Genomic DNA, 20,702 nt, shown 5'->3' with positions numbered 1-20,702 from the left:
AAAGTAATTATGGATAGGCTGTTTAAATCTACCATCTTCCTTTTTATTTTCCATTGTTTCTCGTCCAATTTTTGTTCCCCTTTTCTTATGTCTCCTTTTGGATTTTGTGTGTGTGTGGCCACAATTTATCATCTTTGGTGATTTATTTATTAACTGGTTTTCTTTTTGTGGTTGCTTTAGGGTTTATAGTTTACATCCTTATCACAGTCTAATTTCAGGTAATATTTCAGGTCATTCCTGTTTCAGTTAGTGGAAGAACCTTAGCATACTGTACTTTCTTTCCCATCCTCCCAACCTTGATGATCATGGTACAAGTTAACTTTACATAATAGGTGAAACACAATACCTGATTTTTTTTTTTAACTTAAATAATCTATTATCTCTGAAGTGGAATTTAAAATGAGGGAAAAATACTTGTTTGTTCACATATTTATTACTTTTTGGTGTCTTTCATTCCTTTGTGTAGTTGCAGATTTAGATTTCTACATGGTATCGTTTTCCCCTAAATAAAGGTGTTCTTTAACATTTCCTGTAGTTCATTCTGCTTGTGAGAAACCCTCCAGTTTTTCTAGGTCAATTCATTTTTGTCTTTGAAAAGTATTTTCTCTAAATACAGAATTCTAAATTGAGCTTTTTCTTTCAGAAAAAGATGATGATGCTTTAGAGATGATGCTCCACTGTGACAGTCTGATTATCTTTGTTCTTCTTTATCTTTAGCTTCTTTTAAGAATTTCACCCTACTTGCTGGTTTTTAAGAAATTTATTGTAGTTTTTTATTTCTTGTGTTTCTGTTTCACTGAGCTTTTTGGGTCTCATTTGTTTCCCTCTCTCAAAAACCACTGTCTGGGATTACCTAAGGTCCAATATCTAACCTATTTTAGACATTTTGTCTTTTTGTTTTAATTTCCATTGGAAAGGCAAGTCCAATCCCTATTACACCATTCTGGTCAGAGGCAAAGTCCAATTTCAGATTTTCTATATTTTTTAATACAAAAACTTTATTTTTTTGTACTTAGTTTTTAAATCCATGACAAAAATGTTTCATCTATACACATAAAATTACTAAAATTGTTTTATTTATTCCACCTCTTTTAATATACTTATGTGTACCTATATAAAAAGACAATAGGAAAATATTATAGGATTTAAATACTGCATATAGGCAAAACACACTAATGTTTAAGTCTTCTAAACCTGTTTGATGGTGACATACAAGGAAACTTGTTACAAGTCATAATGCATTCATAAACTGCCAGAAAAAGATAACATAACACATCTATATGTGTCAATACAAATGTATTTGCTGAGTCATACTGGGAAAAAGTAATATTCCTGTGTTCAATTTTGGAAGTAATAATTAGCATATTTACACTTTTCCATTGTTTTGGTAAACAACAGTAAGCTAAACTAGATTTTTTAAAAATTTTAGTATATATCTTTATCCCAGAAGCCAAAATGTTGTAGAGCTATATACAAGGTACACAGTGTAACTCTTTGGGCAAGAGATAAGACAACAAATAAGTAGCCCTTCTAATCTTATACCACTAAAAATGGAGATCACAGCAGGTAGATGCAAATATCCAACTACTGCCCAAAGGGTGTGACTTCTTTTCACAATGAACCTTTATAAATAATTTTATGGTAAGGCAAATAATATAAAAATATTATTCACATCACAGAAAATTAGAAAAAGTTAATGATACAAACCACAGAAAAAATAATTCACACTTCTCTCTTCAGAGGAAAAGATGGTAACAATACTGTAATATTTAGTATCTAATACAAAATTTCCACTAATTATGTTGAATAATGGTGAGTGAAACTTTATAATTTTGCATATTAATAATTCATGAGACGATCAGCAGATATATAGCTCTTGTTGAGTCTTACACACCCTTAAAATTTTTTTCATGGGCAAAGTTAGCTAAAAAAAAATATCAACTGGAAGTGGAAAGCTAGCAGAAGTATAACAACATAAATGCAAAAGATAAAATGTATCTGTACAATTCAAAATTTCAAAAATTATCACATTTACAAGTAATAAATAATAGTCATACTTGATGTCATTAACAAAATAAGTACTAGCCAACTCTGTATTTTATTAGTCAAAGGCTTAAAAAACCAATTGCCATTTTAAAATTATTTTCTCCATAAAAATAGAAGGTATATCAAAATTTTTAAATCTCAACTACCCAAAAAAAATTGGAAGGCAATTTGTAAATCAAAAATATATGTTAAAAAAAGGTGATCAAAAACATACATAACCTATTTTTATGCACAATTTTCTTCTCTTATGAAAAAGGGCACTTAGTGTATAGCTAAAGTTTTCAGAAAATAAAGATCCTGTTGACTTTCCTATTAGGCAAATGATACATTGTACAGTTTAAATATAAAAATATAAATATTTGGACAGAAAAGAGTGGGTATAAAAATCCAACACCCTTTAACTTGAAAAAAAAAAAAAGTTTCTTCCCCTAAAGGCCATGAAAACAGTACTGCTTCTATGTAGTTCTATGTTGCCAGAAACTCCCCAAATTATAAAACATTAACACATTCACTGAAATTTCAAAAGTGGGCCCGTAGTCTTTTGTTTTCTTCTCGTAGTCTTTCAATTTCAGCCACTAAACCTTCATTCACTGAGTATCTTTCCAGCAAAGAGTGCATTTCATTCTAGAAAAAGGGGAAAATGCTGTTTAGATTATTGGTGTTTCACAGTTACTTGGTAAGCTATGTTTCATATACTTTCAGCTATCAGTTCTCTCCTGTTCAGTTAAGAATGATATTTCTTGTACTTAACCACAAAGATCACTAGTGAAATGATTATGTTTGGAAGATTCATATTTCACATTTGGGAGGTTTTATGCTCATTAAAAGAAAAAAAAATGCTGAAAAAGTGGACTTCACTACCACAGGTTAAAAGGAGGTGAGCAGTTAAAATATTACACTTATTAAATATCTGAAACTCCCTATTTATCTTAGTGACTAGACATGGCAAGTAAGTAAAAGTGCATTGCCCTTTAATAGATTTTTTTAGATTCATGCAAGTCCCAATTCATTTGAAACACAGTTTGCCATACATACCAGCTGCATATGAAACTGTTTTATCATTTCCACTTGCAAATTCACAATGTCCCTATGGCATGCTTCTCTAGGGAAGAATGTAAAATACATTAGAATTTTAACAGTTTAACCAATTTAGTTCATTTAAGAAACTGGCTAAACTTTTTCATTGTTTCAAATTATTGAATATTAATAATTATTACAATAATAAAACTACCAATATTTATTTAATATGAACTAGGCACTCTTTCTTAAATTTTATAAGAACTTGTTTAATCTTCACAATTAGGAGCAATTATTTCCTCTACTTTACTAACAAAGTAAGTGAGCCAAAGACCAGTTATACCTGTTCAAAAATCATACAACCAGCAAATAGTAGAGCAGAATGTAAACCCAGGCTGCCTACTCTAGATCCCACACTGCATTACATTCCTTGATACATAAATGATCATTAAGGAAAGACACAGATTTATAACACAAAAAATACAGAAAATTCACTAGACTACAAATCATGAGATTATCAATGACTTAGCTACTAAAAAACATTTCTAGTAGAAAGAGGCTATTTTGTTGGATGTAACATGGTCAACTCAGTAAGATGCAATTAATTCCTTGCCTCCAAAAGAATACATGAAAATCAGCAAGTATAATGATAAAAGGAACACTCAGTCACCCACCATACAACTTAAAAAACTAGAATACTATCAAATCATGAAAACAGAGTGGGTGTTCCTATCTGATGTTATCACTTAACTCAGGGGAAATCCCAAGAAGAAGTCATATTCCTGAATTTTGTTGTGCAAAGACTTTTATAAAAACTCCAATACTGTCAGGGCACAGTGCTGTATACCTTTAATTCCAACGGTTCCAGAGGCTAAGGCAGAAAGACTGCAAGTTTACCAGCCTCAGCAACTTAGCATTGTTCTAAACAACTTAGTGAGATCCTGTTTCAAAATTAAAAATAAGACAGAGCCGGGGATGTGGCTCAGTGGTTAAGTGCCCTGGGTTCAATCCCTGGTACCAAAACAAAACCACCCTCCAACAATGAATCTGCTGAGAAAGAAATCGGAAAAACTATCCCATTCTCAATAACCTTAAAAAAAAATCTTGGGAATAAAGGAAATGAATTTAAACAATGAGGTGAAAGACCTCTAATGAAACTAGAGAACACAGAAGACTGGAGATAACCTTTGACCTTAAAAGAGAAAAAGACCTCCCATGTGCTTGGAGAGGCAGAATTAATATTGTCAAAATGGCCACACAACCAAAAGCATTATACAGATTAATTGCAATCCATATCAAAATGCCAATGACAATCTTCTCAGAACTAGAAAAAATTGTAATAAAATTCATTTGGAAAAATAAAAAAGACTCAGAATAGCCAAAGCAGTCCTGAGCAGGCAGTTATGCTGGAGGCGTCACAATACCTAATCTCAAATTATACTACAGATATAGTAGCAAAAACCATATGGTACTGGCATCAAAACCAGATACAAAGACCAATGGAATAGGAAACTCAGAGACCAACTCACATAGGTCCAGTCATTCAATACTTAACAAAGGTGCCCAAAACATACATTGGAGAAAAGATAGTCTTTTTTCCAAATGGTGCTGGGAAAACCGGATATCCACATTTAGAATGAAATTAGATCCCTATTTCACCATGCACAAAAGCCAACCCAAACTGATCAAGACCTAGGAATTAGACCAGAAATTTTACAACTGCTAGAAGAAAACAGAGGCTCATCACTATGACACATGGGTACAGGCAATGACTTCCTCAAAAAGACCTCTAACACTCAAGAAATAAAAATGAAGAATCACCACATGGAACAGCATCAAATTAAAAAGCTTCTGCAAAGCAAAGGAAACAATTAAGAGCATGAAGAGAGAGTCTACAGAAGATCTTTGTCAGTTACTCTTCCAACAAGAGATTAACATCCAGAATATATAAAGAACTCAAAAAACACTAAAAACGAAAGCAATAAATGGGCAAAAGAACTAAACACATTTCTCAAAATAAAAACAGAAATGGCCAACAAATATATGAAAAAAATGTTCAACATTCCTAGCAATAAGAGAAATGCAAATCAAAACTACACTGAGATTTCATCTTATTCCAGTCAGAATGGCAATCATCAAGAATACAAATAATAATAAATGCTGGCACCAATGTGGGGGAAAAGGTACACTAATACATTGTTGGCAGACTGTAAATCAGTACAACCAATCTGGAAAGCAGCATGGAGATTCTGAAAAAACTTGGAATGGAACCACCAAAAAACCCAGCTCCTTGGTATTTATCCAGAGGAACTAAAATCAGCATATTATAGGGACACATGCACATCAATGTTTGTAGCAGCACAATTCACAATAGCCAAGCAGCCCAGGTGTCCTTCAACAAATGAAATGTATAAAGAAAATGTAGTGTATATATATATATACACAATGGAGTTTTAACCATGAAGAAGAATGAGATCGAGGATATGAGGAGAAACAGATGGAAATGAAGAATATCAAGACAGGTGAATCAAGACAGACTCAGAAAGTCAAGGGTCAAAAGTTTTCCATCATGTGAAAGCTAGAGCAAAATAAAGAAAAAAAAATCGAGGGGGCAGGAATTCCAAGAAAACAGAAGGGAAATAAGTGAAGTAGAGGAAAGAAACAGAGGGGCAAAGAAGAGGGACAGGAAAGAGGAACTGAGGAATAAAACTGACCAAATTATACTATGTAAATATATGAAAATGCCACAGTGAATTTCACTTTACATATATATAGCACCAATTAAAAAAATTGAAAAAAAATAAACATTAGTATTACATACAATCTGTAGTTTATGTTTTCATAGTGATTGTTTTTGAGTGTTAACAAAAAGGATACCATATCTGTACAGTCTTGAGAAGCTTATATTTAAGAAATACTATTTTCTAGGTTCACAGTATTTGTAATTCACTGGTTTAAACTGGTTATGTCTATTTTCCTGTCAAATAATTCTTGAATTGTTTTCAAGTTTTTATTATTATTGTATTGTTATAAACAATCATGTATGTATACACCTCTCAATCCACATGCACCAATATCCACAGATGGTTACGTACAGGTATAAAGCTAGGTGTATATCTGTTCAGTTTTAAAAGATCATGCAATCTGTTTTTCAAAGTGGTACTATCAATGGATATCTTCATCATCAGTGTAACAGAGTTCCTCTTGCTCTAATTTTCAAGATTTGTAATAACTGAATTTTTACAATATTCTCCCATTTAATGGGTGTGAAATAGTATCTCATTGCATTTTCTGTTTACTAACTGTGGGTATGAACATTTTCCCTCATGTTCATATCTTATTATTCATTTTTAAAAATTTGTTCTAATTAGTTGTACATGACAGTAAAGTGCATTTATACATTTTGATAAATCATACATAAATGGAGTGTAATTTCTCATTTTTCTGACTGTACATATTGTAGGATCACATCAGTCATGCAGTAATATACATACATGATGTAATAATGTCTGTTTCACTCTACTTTTCTTTCTACCCCCATCCCCTTTCTTCACTCCCCTCTACCTAATATAAAGTAACTTTATTCTTCCCGAGCACTACCCCCTTTTTATTGTGAATTAGCATCTACGTATTAGAGAAAACACTGTCTTTGGGGTTTTTTGGGTTTGGCTTATTCCTCTTAGCATGATATTCTCCAGTTTCATCCATTTACCAGCAAATGCCATAATTGCATTCTTTTTTAAAGCTGAGTCATACTCCATTGTGTGTGTGTGTGTATGGACATGTGTGTGTATATATATATCTCACATTTTCTTTATCCATTCATCTGTTGAAGGACACCTAGGTTCACAGTATTTGTAATTCTCTGGTTTAAACTGGTTATGTCTATTTTCCTGTCAAATAAATCTTAAATTGCATAGTTTAGTTATTGTGAATTGAGCTGCTATAAACACTAATGTGGCTGTGTCACTGTAGTATACTGATTTTAAGTCCTTTGGTATAAACCAAGGAGTGGGATAGTTAGATCAAATGGTGGTTCCATTCCAAGTTTTCTGAGGAATCTCCATACTGCTTTCCATAATGGTTGCACCATTTTGCATTCCCACCAGCAATGGATGAGTGTACCTTTTTCCCCACATCTTTGCCAACACTGCTTGTATTCTTGATAATAGCCATTATGACTGGAGTGAGATGAAATCTTAAGGGTAGTTTTGATTTGCATTTCTCTAATTGCTTAAGATGATGAACATTTTTTCATGTTTTTTATCAACTGTATTTCTTCTGTGAAGAGTCTGTTTATTTCCTTAGCCCATTTATTGATTGGGTAATTTGTTTTATTGGTGTTAAGTTTTTTAATTTTTTATATATCCTAGAGATTAGTGTTATATCTGAGGAGAATGTGGTAAAGATATTCTCCCATTCCACAGACTCCCTCTTCACATTATTATTTCTTTTGCTGAGAAGAGGCTTTTCAGTTTGAATTCATCCCTTTTATTGATTCTTAACTTTCTTGCACTTTATTATTCATTTTTAGGAGCCCTACATATAATCTGATCCTTTTTTGGTGATATGAGTATTCCAGATGCTCATCCCTCTTATCAGTGATATCTCATAATTAGTTCTTATTTATATACTCAAATTTACTCAACACTACAAATTATAAAGGTAGAGCATTTCTTTGTTTTCAATAATTTTTCTATCCTGAAGTTCTAAAAATCTCTTGGAACGTCTAAAATTTTGCCTTTCACATTTAAACTTTTATTCTATATAGAATTGATTCTTTAATTATCATATTTATTCTTTTATAACCAAACATTACAATCTACTAATTATTCTACACCATATTTTAAACATATATCTGCAATGTTAACACTGTCATTTATCAAGTTTCCATAATCACATAGGTTTCTAACTATTTGCTTTTTTCACCAATTTGTCCATGCCATGTCAATATTATACTACTATTTTATTTTATTTGAAAAACTAAGCTTATCTGTTTGCCAAACAAGGCCCCTTTGACCTTATTTTTCATTGGGTTATCTTGGTGTTCTTGGATCTTTCTTCTTCCATATACATTTTGGAATCATTTCATCATCTTCTAAATAAAGATCTTCCAAGTTGAGATTCTGATTGAAACTGCATTCCATCCATAGACCAATTTAGATGAAATATCATCTTCATAAAAATCTTTCCATTTATCTGTTAATGCTTTGTAATACGCTTTAAAAATTCTTCTTTCTTAAAAAATCTTCACCATCTTTGTTTAGGTTTATGCCCAAGTACCTTAATTTTTCTGTTGCAATTACATGGTATTTAAAACAATTTATATTTCTGCTTTCAGTTATGATGAAAATTGTATTAAATATTGAAGATATCAGTTGTGGTAAAATGCTTGCCTAGCAAGCATGGGGCCTTGGATAGCACCCCCAGTATCTCAATCAATTGATAAATTAATCAATGGTATAAGAGAACCAGCATAGCCAGGGCTGTAAAGCGTCACATTCTTGCCAAGAAGAGAAGTCTACTAGGTAAGACCCACATTTACCTCTCCTTTTCTCTCTGGAATATGTGCTGATCCCACAATGTGGAAAAAGGCTCAGCTGCAGCAAACTTCTGAAGCTTGAGACAGTGTCACCAGTGTTGGAGTATTAGAGTTTGGGACTACCAAGGAAGCCAATGTTTAAAAGCCAAGAATTTGAAGAGGGAAGGCTTTCAAAAGAGCAAGCCCAAAATTACCCAATTTCCCCTTCAGATATCTGTTGCCTCCTAAACAATGCCTATACTGCATTAAATGTCAGTAAGCCAAATGACATCACAGTTGAAATGTAGAGAAGCCTTATGATGCTTGTGAAATGGGTTAAAGTTTAAGATCCACCTGAAATGACAGGGTGAATACTCCAGACATTCAGCAGATGTATTAGTGGCAAAGATGAGGTATAAAGGCAAACTGAAAACTAGTTCTAAGAAAACCTAAAAAGTAGCTACAAGATCAAGGTGACCAGCTTGCCAAAATAAACATATCTTTTTGAAAGACAATAAAAGCAGCTGAACAGACTTCCACTTATATGTAAACTCTCAATTCTGATGAAAATAAACCTGATAACCTATAAAATCATACATTCTTAAATTTGACCAGAGTTTAGAATGCAAAAAATATATAAATAAACTAACAGCCAAGAAATGATAAATCCTTCCTAAAGGGAAAAAGACCCAGGATTGTTTTCAGTATCAACAGTGGCAGGAGAAAGCTGCCTATAAAAGGGTAAGAGAACTAGCTGAAATTTTTATACATTTTAAAAGACCAATTGAAGCCTGGCACAAGAGTTTAGAATTCCAAGGAACCCCAGCTAAAAAGCCTGCATTTATTCACTAACTTTCCCCCATATGCATTCACTGAGTGCTTATGTAAAAAGGTAGGGATAATCAAAGAGCAGAGCCGAGAGACTCCCTAAGGCACAAATGCAAAGCACCTGTAAAGTCTTAGGGTGGGAGAGAACTCAGAATAACCCTTCTGAAGCACTACAAGTCCTCATGGAGAAGATGGCAACAGACCACAGACAAGAGAGATTGGCTGAGAGTGAGTCCCTTAATACTGTTCCCTCTGTGCTCTCAATAACTGGTATAGCTGAATATAAGTACTGAAGGTTGAAAGCAGAACAATTAACTGAAATCCTGAGCCACTCTGGGTACTAAGCCAGGATCAGACCAGAAGTGAAAGAAGAATCAATCCCTAGCAACAGAGAGTTGGCAGTCAGGGTGTAAATAAAGCACAGAGTTCGGTCACCCCTGTGCTCAGATCCCCAGGTCTGTTGAAGGAAAAGTCCTAAGCCCACTGCCCTTAAATCATCTGAAACCAGTGGTGAACCAACACTAAAATGATTGTTGAATGAACAGATAATAAATAGCACATTACTTCTGTGCTTAAAAACTTTGCTGACCCTCTCTATTCCTACATGTTAAGGCTTTTCTAACTACCTTTGTGGCCTCATCTCTTGCCACAGTACTTTCTCTCTCTGCAAGTATTCCTAAAATTTACAATTGTTTCTCTGCTCATGCTGTTCCCATACACTTAAGTGTAAAATAAAATCTCTTCAGTCATACTTTTCTAAATTTGCCCCAGCAAATTCCTCCCTTTCTGTGTTTCCAACATCATTTTGTAAGGTCAGCTGTTTCCAGACAGTTCTGCTGTTATGCCAGAAATATTTATGTATTCCTGAAAAACTTCATACTCTTTAAAAATGTGTATTGAAAATAACAGAACTTAGGAAAAAAGGATTGAGGTCCACCACTGAAAACTTATGCAATTTTTTAACAGAGCACTAACAAAAACAAATCCTAATAAAAATACTAGCATAGTTATAAAGGCATGGTCTAATAGATATTGAAGAAGACACTTTACCTGAAAAAAGTGATGGTTACTTGAGGAAGAGAACAGAATACAGAAGGATTGGGGTTGCCAAGTTATAGGGACAACAGCAAAATGGGGAATAACCACAAAATAAGTGCAGAGTATAGAGTCACAACAAGTTAAGAGAAAGTAAGAGGAGATGGACATTGACAAGGGCTTCATTCATCTGTGTTTACATGCACTTTACTTTTGTTTTGTTATAAAAACAAAATTTTCCCCATCATTTTGACAACACTGCCCTATTTACCAATCACAAAAGAACTAATTCATATTAAACATTTACAGAAGGACATACTATATGTATCATGAATAAACTACAAGGCCTTTTTGTGCAGAGAATTCATTTTTGTATCTGATACATAAACTAGGTATCCTGTAAATGCCAAAATAATTTTTCTTTAAAATAAACTTTTCTGATATTCAAAAATACATTTTAAAAATATTTTAAACATAAAAAAGCATGCACAAACAAAAACTACACATCTCCATATTCTTACTCATGATAACCTAAGTAACTATAGGCTAGAAAGAGGGGTGGGGAAGAAACCCCACAAAAGATCCTAATAATTGAAAATTGTTTCCAAAATATTGAAATAAGTAAAAGGAAGCAAAATTCTAGAACACATTCAAAGGATGAGAAAGGCAGGAATAGGTTAAGGAATTTTTTTATATTAAATATTTTATATTATATTCTGATACATTCTATATAAAATATTTAGAATTTTTTAAAAATAAAACACTTAGCAGGTGATCTGTAAGTACTGATGTAAGAACTGCACGAGTTACAAGAATCTGTTCACATTTTGACGATTAAAAAAATCCACAATAGCAGTCTGCATACTTGACTTCTTTGTCAAGCTATCTGGTTAAATGTGCCTTTTCCTGGCTGACAGTCAATAAATACAGTATAACAAGATCAACAAAACCCATCATGTTTTCTATGATTTTATGTTCACAAGAATCTAGATAAAAAGTAGTAGCCATTATAGTTCTGGTTTTACACTAATAAAAATAAACAAATAACATGAAAGGTTTAGATAGAAAGAGTAATTTCTCAACTACTACCTAAAGTCATCCAGTGTTTCCTGTATCATATTCTGAATAAAACGGATTTGAACAGATGTCAATGGTGCATTTGGCCGATTGTTCCCAATGGTATCAACTATTTTTTCTGAGAGTGAACTGGCGACTCCAGCAGTAACGGAAGATGATGCTATCTTTGGATCTAAAATAAAGAATCGATAAATATTAACCGTCAACTTGGACTAAAAATATCAAACATTTCTAAATAAGATTTGGTATGAGGGAACTTGAAAAACTGGCAAAGAACAGTGTTCCTGTGACATTTAGAAAAATTCACTGTCTAGAATACAAACTTTAAAAATTTTATATGACATTATTTCTAATAGTCATGTATCTATCTATAAACTGCCAACTGTTAATGTAGTAACATATGACAGAGAAATTGATCTTGAAGAATCTCTGAACCATTTCTTCTTATAAAAGACAAATGAGACAAGCTATACCACAAACCAGATAAACCAAGACTATTAAAAACAAGCAGAAGGAGGGTAGGAGAATAGTAGTGCTACAGGCAAAGTCTTGAAGTTTCAGCTAATGCAATGTATCCACAGAAACCTTCAAGTAAAACACAGTTGTTTCTATATACAGAGTTCCTTTATAGACTATTCTTACAGGTGAACTTAAAACTCTTAAATGCAATCACTTGATTGATGAGTCTGAGACAAATTCTAAGAGATTTCAATATGAAGAATAAAACATATAATTTTAGGTAGTTAACTATCCCTTTTCAAAGTGTTCTAAATTATAATTCTATCTACACTATATTAAATAAAACCTTACATATTAGATTGAAAATGAAATTCACACAAAAAGAGGATGAAATCAATATTGCTGAACTTAACCATTCATATACATGTCATTGTTTTCTAGACATTAGACAAGCCAATAAACTTTAAATTCCTTGAATTTTTTTTAGTCTATGATTACTCTATCCTTTTCAAGTTAAACAACTGGAGAATTTTTCAACTTAACATTTCAAACATCAGAAAGTTTTATGTACTTACTTGGAGTTGAAGATCCATTAACTGGTGGTTCATATATGAACTGGGCTTCAAATTCTTTCTCTGGCTTTTCAAATTTCTCAAGATTTCTTGTTTGGTTAGATGATGGAGAGGTATTTAGATTTCCAGTTTCAGTACCAGAAGAGATCAACTTTGCAAACTTTATATTTAAAACAAAATAATTTTTTAATCTATAATTTATTGTTTTGCCCATATTACTCATGCATTTTTTACCTACTTTCCCTAACCCCTTTTATTAAACAGAAGACAGGGTCAGGGAAATGAAGGAAGAATAGGAAGAAAACAAAAAGAAAATAAGATTCTGGAACTAGCAGCAAAATAAATTAATTTTACTGATCAAAAACAATCTCCACAATAACATCATGAGGAAAAACTAATTTTATTAAGCATCTGCTGAACATAATTTAAAATGAAAATCATTGGTCAAAATTAAAAAAAAAAAAAAGAAAACCCACTCTCATGTGGTAACTACACAGAAATATTAAAAAACAAATCAAAGATTGTTTACTCTCTGCATGATTATCTTTTAATATTATTCTAAAAAATAAATGTGAAAACAAATAAATACATTCCACGCATTTAATCGATCTGGTCTGCCTGTAACAGATGATTTTGAAACCTTACACAAGAAATTAATTCTATATTGGATATTGTATTTTTAAGTAGAATATAATAATGATGAATTCCATTCTTAGCACCATCAAATTTGCTCTAAAATTTAGAGTAAATGTTTTAACCACAAATTTGATGTTTTATACTGCAATGGAAATATATTATTAAATAATTCATGTAACAAGTGTTCTTGCATAGACAGATATAGCAAATATTTCATCTTAAGAAAAAATAGTACATGTTTATATCTGCCGTTACCTTCAACATAGCCAAAGACAGATTTCAAAAATATTCGTTGTTAAAAAGTGATATCAAGATTTAAGAGTATTTCTCTACCTAGTAAGTGCACAGCATTTTCAATAATTAGGATATATCCTGGCAGCCACCCACACAGTAAGCTTAGTATCATTTTCAGGCACATACCTGTTTGAAGGAATCTTTAGGATCCTGTTTTCCTAGATATGTTTTCTTAGACTCAGTTATCAGATCATGATTTTCATTTTCCTCCTTCCCTGGAGATCCCATAAAAACATTAAGAGGGCTAGAATTCAGTGCTGAAGTATTTAAAGTTACTGGATTTTTTCTTGTAGGAAACACTGAGTTCAATTGTGGTAGAAAGTCAAAGCCTGAAGAAAAGGAAGAAAAAAATTGCAATGATATCCCCCCATCTTGGATACTTAAAGCAAGCATTTAACAGAGAGTCAGAATAACATGATAAAACACATAGGGATTGGATTCAGAAGACTAGTTTCTCAGCTATTCCCCTTAATTGATGTATACTCTTAGGCACATCTTTAAAAAATCTTAAATGTATTTCCTAATCTGTAAATGAGAATGATGATATCTATCTCTTTAGAGTAGTGAGGCTTAAAAAATATTATATGTGAAAATACTTTGAAAACACAATGAATGTTTTATTATTTTTTTTGATAACTGAAGAGAATTAATTGGGTATGTACCTGTGGCATATATCTTGGAAGGCAGCCTCTAAGATGGCTTTTGACATGTCTTCTGACATCCATGCCCTTGTGTATTCCTCTACCTTTGAATATGGGTTACAGCTAGAATTGTCCTTCTAACAAGGAGAATATGGCAAAAGTACTAGGATGTCACTTCCAAGATAAGGTTACAAACGTACTGTGGCTTCTATCTCAGATGCCTTCTCACTTTTTCGCTTACCTGAGTGAAAATAGCTGCTCTTTTGTCAACTTTCCCAGAGAGATGCTCAACTAGCAAGGAACTGATGTCTCCAGCCAAAAGCCATATGAATGAGCTTGGAAGCAGATCTTTGCCCAGTTGAGCTGCAGCTCTGGCTCATACCCTAATTGAAGCATCAAGAGAGATCTGAAGGCAAAATCATCTAATCAAGTTATGCCCAGGCTGTCAATCCACAGAAGTAATAAAATGATGTTCTATTAAGCCTCGAAACGTTGGGGTGACTTGTCACACAGAACAGACAATCCAACAGCATTTTTAATTTTAATGAAAATACTTCTAAGGTTCTTACCATCTCCTTTGCCTACAGACTCATCACCTCCCTTGTTAACTACAGCATCTACAATAAGAAAATCAAACTTTAAGAGTAGTGAAAAATAAGCCATAGCAAGTTAAGACTTACAATTCTTTCCCCAAAGAGTTCAGAGACAATCAATCTTAAGGAGTAATGAGGTTGAAGTTTAAAGTTAGTACTCATTTAAACTTCCCTTTTCATTCTTCTAGCTTCATGCATAGTAGCAACTATGAAAAGATAATTCTATGGTATAGAATTTATGAGCTAGCATAATTTAATGAGACAGCAAAGAAAAGAATAAACCCTGAAGTCAGTTCTAGGTATCTATAATCCCATTTGCCTAATTCATTTCATAGCTTTGTGAGTTTGAGCAAGCCTACAATGCAATTAAGCTTCAGTTTCCGCATCTCTACAATGGGATAATGCCTTGATCATTTTGTTTTGGGGTTCAACTAAAATAATATCTAAATATTGTGCAGTACTACAATGTTATAAAACACAAGGTTTTATTAATATTTATTTTAATGTAGAGTATGTGTAAGATTATTTCAATACTGTAATATTATTCAATTCATAGCAAAAACTATTTAACTCAATTTTAACAGATTAATAGAAAAATGGACAAAAGTCATTAACAAATTGACCAGAAATTCAAATGACCAATGATCATGGTTATCATATTAGTGTTTCAGGCCTAGTAATTGCATACTATGCCCATTGAGAGACACATGCACATACACACAATCTTATAAATTATTAATTTCCTCTTAAACTCTCAGCATTATATTTAGTAACCATGTTTTTCCATATTAATAACATAAAACCCTAATGAATGGAGGAGAAATGGCTCAAATTCTCAACACATTTAAAAAAAACAGTACAAGTAATTAAGGGAAAAATTAACTTAATCATTTCTCTTAAAACTCATTAAAAGGATTTAATTTATAACTCTAATACTTGCAAAAAGTCCTTTCCTACATTCTTCAATGCAGAAGTTGCTCCAAGCGGGTTTAGAAGCCAAGTTACCCAACTCAATGCTGATCCTAGAAACCTTCCTCAACTCCAGCCACTCCTTCCTTTCTTTACTTTTTCACTACATATTTTGACTTTCTCTTCGTACTAAAAGAATCCTTCCTTTTTCATTAGGTGAAAGACAGGCGATTTTGACTCAGAAATTTAAGAGGTTATTTTCTGACTGGGGTAAGGCAGACGATAACCAATAATTCTATACTAATACATATGTTCATTCCTTTTGTGTATGAGAACTAGGGAAACACAACTTTAAAGTAAAAATGAAATTGTAAAAATCCTAAGTAGAGGGCTGTGGCGGTGGCTCAGCAGTAGAGCGCTTGCCTCACATGCATGAGGCACCAGGTTCGATCCTCAGCACCACATAATAAATAAATAAAATAAAGGTATTAGGTACTGTGTCCATTTACAACTAAAAATATTTTTAAAAAATCATAAGTGGATGTAACAATTTCAAGAACCTGCTACTGTTGACACTTAAGATCCTCTCTAGGTTTTTCGCTATTATTAATAAAACTGTAAACCCACAAATCTTTGTGGGCTTCTCAGATTATTTTCTGAGGTAAATCTGTAGACATGGAATTAGCAGGCCAAAAAATATGAATAATTTAACTCTTCCAAATTACCCTCTAGATATTTACCCATATTACTGCTTACATTACTATTAGTAAGTTGATCCCATTAAAGAAAACAGTATGAACATTAGCACCTAAAAAGCACAGCTAATTATTGTCTTAGTTCCCATTTATCAAGCTGGCAAAGACTTTTTAATGGCAATATTCAGAGAGGGGTAGATAGCATATATATTTTTTAATATATATTATGCATAAACACAAACACAAATATATGGTACTTTCATACATAGGATAAATGAGACATTCTATCACACGGCCATATACTCTGTGAAAACATTTAATAAATACCAATTAGACACTAACAATCTTAAATTTTTTAAATTAGGAGGATATTTTTTGCCGTAACAAAACATTCAAATTTTAGGGATATTTATTTTGAAATAGATACAAGTAAAAGACTGCCTATAAAGGTAAAACTTCCTTTAAGAAACTTTTTGGGTGGCTAGGGGGATAGTTCAATGGTATAGCACTGGTCTGGCATTCATAAAGCCCTGGGTTTGATCCTCAACACCAGAGTAAAGAAAGAAAGAAATTTTGTGGAAATTAAAACACTAATTTTAGAGCTCTCTGCATAGTTACCATGTGAAAATTACCAGCATCTACTTTAGAATTATATTGTCTGCAATATCAGAAAAAAGGAAGATAGATTGCCAAGGACAAGAGAAAATAAGCCAACTGCCTTAAATTGAGTATATGGAAGATATTACCCACATCTTAGAATGAGAATGTAATGATCATGAATAAGACAACGTGATCCACCGGTCTGAACACACTTACCATCTCTGATAGGTGAGAACATGTCCCCTAAACTACTTTTCCCAGTATCATCAAAGCTGGAGAAATCCTGACTTTTTCCAACGTCAGTTTCCTTAGATAAAATATCTGTATTTATGCTTCGAGGCAAACCTTAGGTGATTTAGATTTGAAAAAAAAAAAAGTGTTACTACATCTAAATAAACTTTATCATCAGAAGCTAAGTTGTAAAAATTAACACATTACCTACTTTTTAGAATTTTACAACTGTGAGCATCAGTGAAAAAAGCAGAATATGACCACCAGTAAACCCATCAGCACTTTCATGGACTGAAGTCTTCCTCAAAAGCAAATAGTTTATTTGTTCATACAGCAACACCTTATTTTAGCCATTTTTTTAAGCCATTTTGATGGAAATTTTCTGCAATTATTTATATACTTCTCTGACCTCTGAAACACAACTTACTTTTGTTATGAACCCTTGGGTTCATCTACAGATGATGGAGGGAAAAAATCTGGCAGGTATGTAGTGCATTGCCTAACAAACAAGATTCAATTAACGCTAGTTCCCAACTTGTAGAGAATGGGTTTCCTTTCACTTCCCCCTTTTTGGTTGTTGCTTTCACCCACAGAGGAAGCTTAACATTGCCCTCAGCATTATTGATCTTAAATGACTTTACCAACTTCTGTAGATTAGTAGAAGTAGGACACCAGAATATCACACTCAATGAATACTATAGCAGACAACATTAAAAAGGCTGCAGCAGTTTATTCTGGCAATGTATAATGCATGCCTGCAGGGGCTTTGTAATAGGAACTCTGTAGGATCAGTAGCTTCAAGCTCATTTCTGGGTTAAGGAATGAATTCTTGAGATTTGAGAAGTTGGATGAAAACCTGGTTTCTGGAATGGCAGCACATTACTGTGCTATGTCTTAAAGTATTTTATTTAGCATTTCAGTCTCAAACGAAAACTGCAAAGCCTGGGATAAAAACAAAGAATGAACTATTGTATGTCCCAAAATGCCCAGGCCTAGCTAACAGAATTAACTTTTCTAATAACAACTGCTAGCAAGCTAAACATAACCAAATCATTTGAATATCACAACTACTGAAAAGTGTTTACCCCAACTGTTATAAAGACATCTCTCCTTTTTTTCTACGTCTAATTCCAGTCTCTAATAATATGCAAACTTTAACATGCACAGTGACAATCTCTGGAATTTAAAAAACACAAGTTTGGTATCATAAAAATAGTGCTAAAGCCTTAGTTTTCACTTCTTAAATCAATGTTTTGTGCTAAAAATGATCACTAGAAACAAGTCTTGAGAGGTTCTTTTCAATATCTAAATCAGGACAACTTTAGTAGAAGTAACAAGAATTACACAAAGCTTAAAACAATAAGAGTAATGGTGGTGATCATGAAGTAACAATATCAGCAATACCATCATTCACTGAGTTTCTGCCATGTGCCAGACACTTGTGATACATTCCTCTGATTTTCACAAAAATACTCAAAGCTAAATATTATCTCAATGTGTGGGGGGAACAAATCAAAGTCTGGCAGGTTAAGAAAGAGGTCTAAAGCTGTCCAGGATAGGAAGTAATAGATCTGAGATTTAAGCCCAATTACTCTCAATGCTTCCAGGGGGTAAAAATGAGTGTGTGTGTGTGTGTGTGTGTGTGTGTAAAAATGGTGTGTGTGCCCAAACGTGTGTTTGAAATAAAGAATGAGAAAGCAAATGTAGCAAAACTTACAAAGTAGTGAATTTGCTAATGGGTAAAGCTCAGGAGTTCTTTGTGTAATTCTAAACACTTTCTGTAAATTAGCAATTCTTCAAAATAAAGTTAATAAATAAAAATCTCTAACTGTGGGGACAGAGCAAATGCTCATTTTGCCAACGATTTTGGGAATTTGCCTAGAGTTATCATTTATCAATGACCCAGCAGACCCAAGTCTTTCATTCTTAATTAATACTGTCATCCTTAAATAGGAGACTCCTTATTAAAAACTAGATACATAATAATGAGACTTGAGAGTTTAGAGTAAATGAGAGAACTTTAATTTTAAAAAAGTATAAATCAAATTAATAAAGTTTTAAAAGAATTTTTGAAAATATTGGCAATTTTCATAATATAGTTAATTCAATGAATTGGCAGACATTACTCAAAGTCATTTTTCAAAAAAGGACTTCTTCTTTTAGGTAAATGGCAATGGTATTTGTCTCCAAGAGTCCTTAAATAAGAACCTATTTTCTATACATAGTGACTACTCTATAAGGATGACAAAGATATTCACAGGAATAGTGGGGAAAAAAAAAAAAAACTATTCCATACTATTCAACAAATAATGTTTGCTGCTACTTGGAAATATTAAACTCTTACTCAGAAGATACCAACGAATAATTTTGCCAAAGTACTTGTCTTAAAAACTTAAAAATACATGGATACATAAATTTATATTGAGCATATTTCAAGACTGGTATGCCATTAAGATTTTTAAAAGTACTGCAAATTGATGGTACAGCATAACTTCTTACAAAAAGGTTTTTAGCAATATGATTTTTACTGTAAATAAAAAATGTTTTCTATATTAAGTATGATGAAGCTTATTACAATTTCCCAAATTCTATTGGAACTCTTTGTTTCAGAACTGTTTCATCAATGATTATCAGAACAGAAGAAATCACTGATAAACAGAAACATATTCATTTATTTTTATTTAACAAACTGCTAATGTATTGCTTAATATGTGCCCGGTACTATTCAGCACTTAAAAATATTCATTACAGCACCTTACTTTTCATTCTGAAATACGAAATCAAGAGTCACTAATAGCTTTTTTTAAAACTATAGGGTCAAATTATAATGACAGCATCAAAGTTTTATATTCTCTATTGATAACACAATGGAAAGTCACCCAGTCTTTTGGTGACACTGGAGAGGAATGATTTCTAAGTTGGCATGATTCCATTTTTTAAGATAATCACTATTGCCTACAATAGAAGTTCAAATGAATAGAATAAGTGCCTTTCATGAACTTTAAAAAAACTTATATCCAAAATTAAATTTTTCATTTCTTCAATGATATCTGCTAACTATTTTACCTAAATGCTCAAATGAATTTGAGTTCAACATTCTTGAAGAAAGAGCTAATTAAATATATTTTGGGAAGAAAAAAACCCCAAATACTACATACTTAACATTTACCTGCTTTGTCCTGAACAGCAACTGTTGCTTTCCCCACAGCTGCTGTCATGGGTTGTGGGAGAACTGTGGCAATGGAAGTGGTGGTTGCTTCTCTGACAATTCCAGAATTCTGAATTCCTCCACCAGCAGTGCTCGCATTAATGGCTCGTTTATTCACTGCTGTGGCCTTATTTGAACAGCCTTTATTTAAACTTGACTGAAATGTAATGAAACATTTAAAAGCTCAGGTTACTAATATTTCCTACTGTACATTAATGTTTTATAAATTCTGTTAGATTAAAAAACATTTTCTTCCCTTACATATCTTAAGCTTGGTGGTAGATATGAGTTTTCTTCTAAACCAAAAAAGCCTTTTAAAATATTTTTGAAGACAGAGAAA

At 32.6% G+C, this 20,702-nt stretch overlaps 1 protein-coding gene across 1 annotated transcript in view; it reads right to left on the bottom strand.

Annotated features, from left to right (window-relative positions):
• Positions 1–984: 984 nt before the first annotated feature.
• The window catches only part of Nedd1 (NEDD1 gamma-tubulin ring complex targeting factor), a 52,485-nt gene continuing 32,767 nt past the window's right edge, over positions 985–20,702 (bottom strand). Inside the window, exons 8-15 of the mRNA XM_047551013.1 lie at positions 20,324–20,519; positions 17,140–17,268; positions 14,696–14,743; positions 13,612–13,814; positions 12,559–12,715; positions 11,537–11,696; positions 3,082–3,148; positions 985–2,670 (exon numbers count right to left, since the gene is read on the bottom strand). Of these exons, the coding sequence (XP_047406969.1) occupies positions 2,566–2,670; positions 3,082–3,148; positions 11,537–11,696; positions 12,559–12,715; positions 13,612–13,814; positions 14,696–14,743; positions 17,140–17,268; positions 20,324–20,519 (1,065 nt within the window). The 3' untranslated portion in view covers positions 985–2,565. The remainder of the gene's footprint in view (positions 2,671–3,081; positions 3,149–11,536; positions 11,697–12,558; positions 12,716–13,611; positions 13,815–14,695; positions 14,744–17,139; positions 17,269–20,323; positions 20,520–20,702) is intronic.

Source organism: Sciurus carolinensis, chromosome 4 (assembly GCF_902686445.1).
Source record: "Sciurus carolinensis chromosome 4, mSciCar1.2, whole genome shotgun sequence".
Taxonomy (NCBI): Eukaryota; Metazoa; Chordata; class Mammalia; order Rodentia; family Sciuridae; genus Sciurus; species Sciurus carolinensis.
The sequence above is the reverse complement of the archived record's forward strand: the minus strand, read 5'-3'. Positions and strand labels throughout refer to the sequence as shown.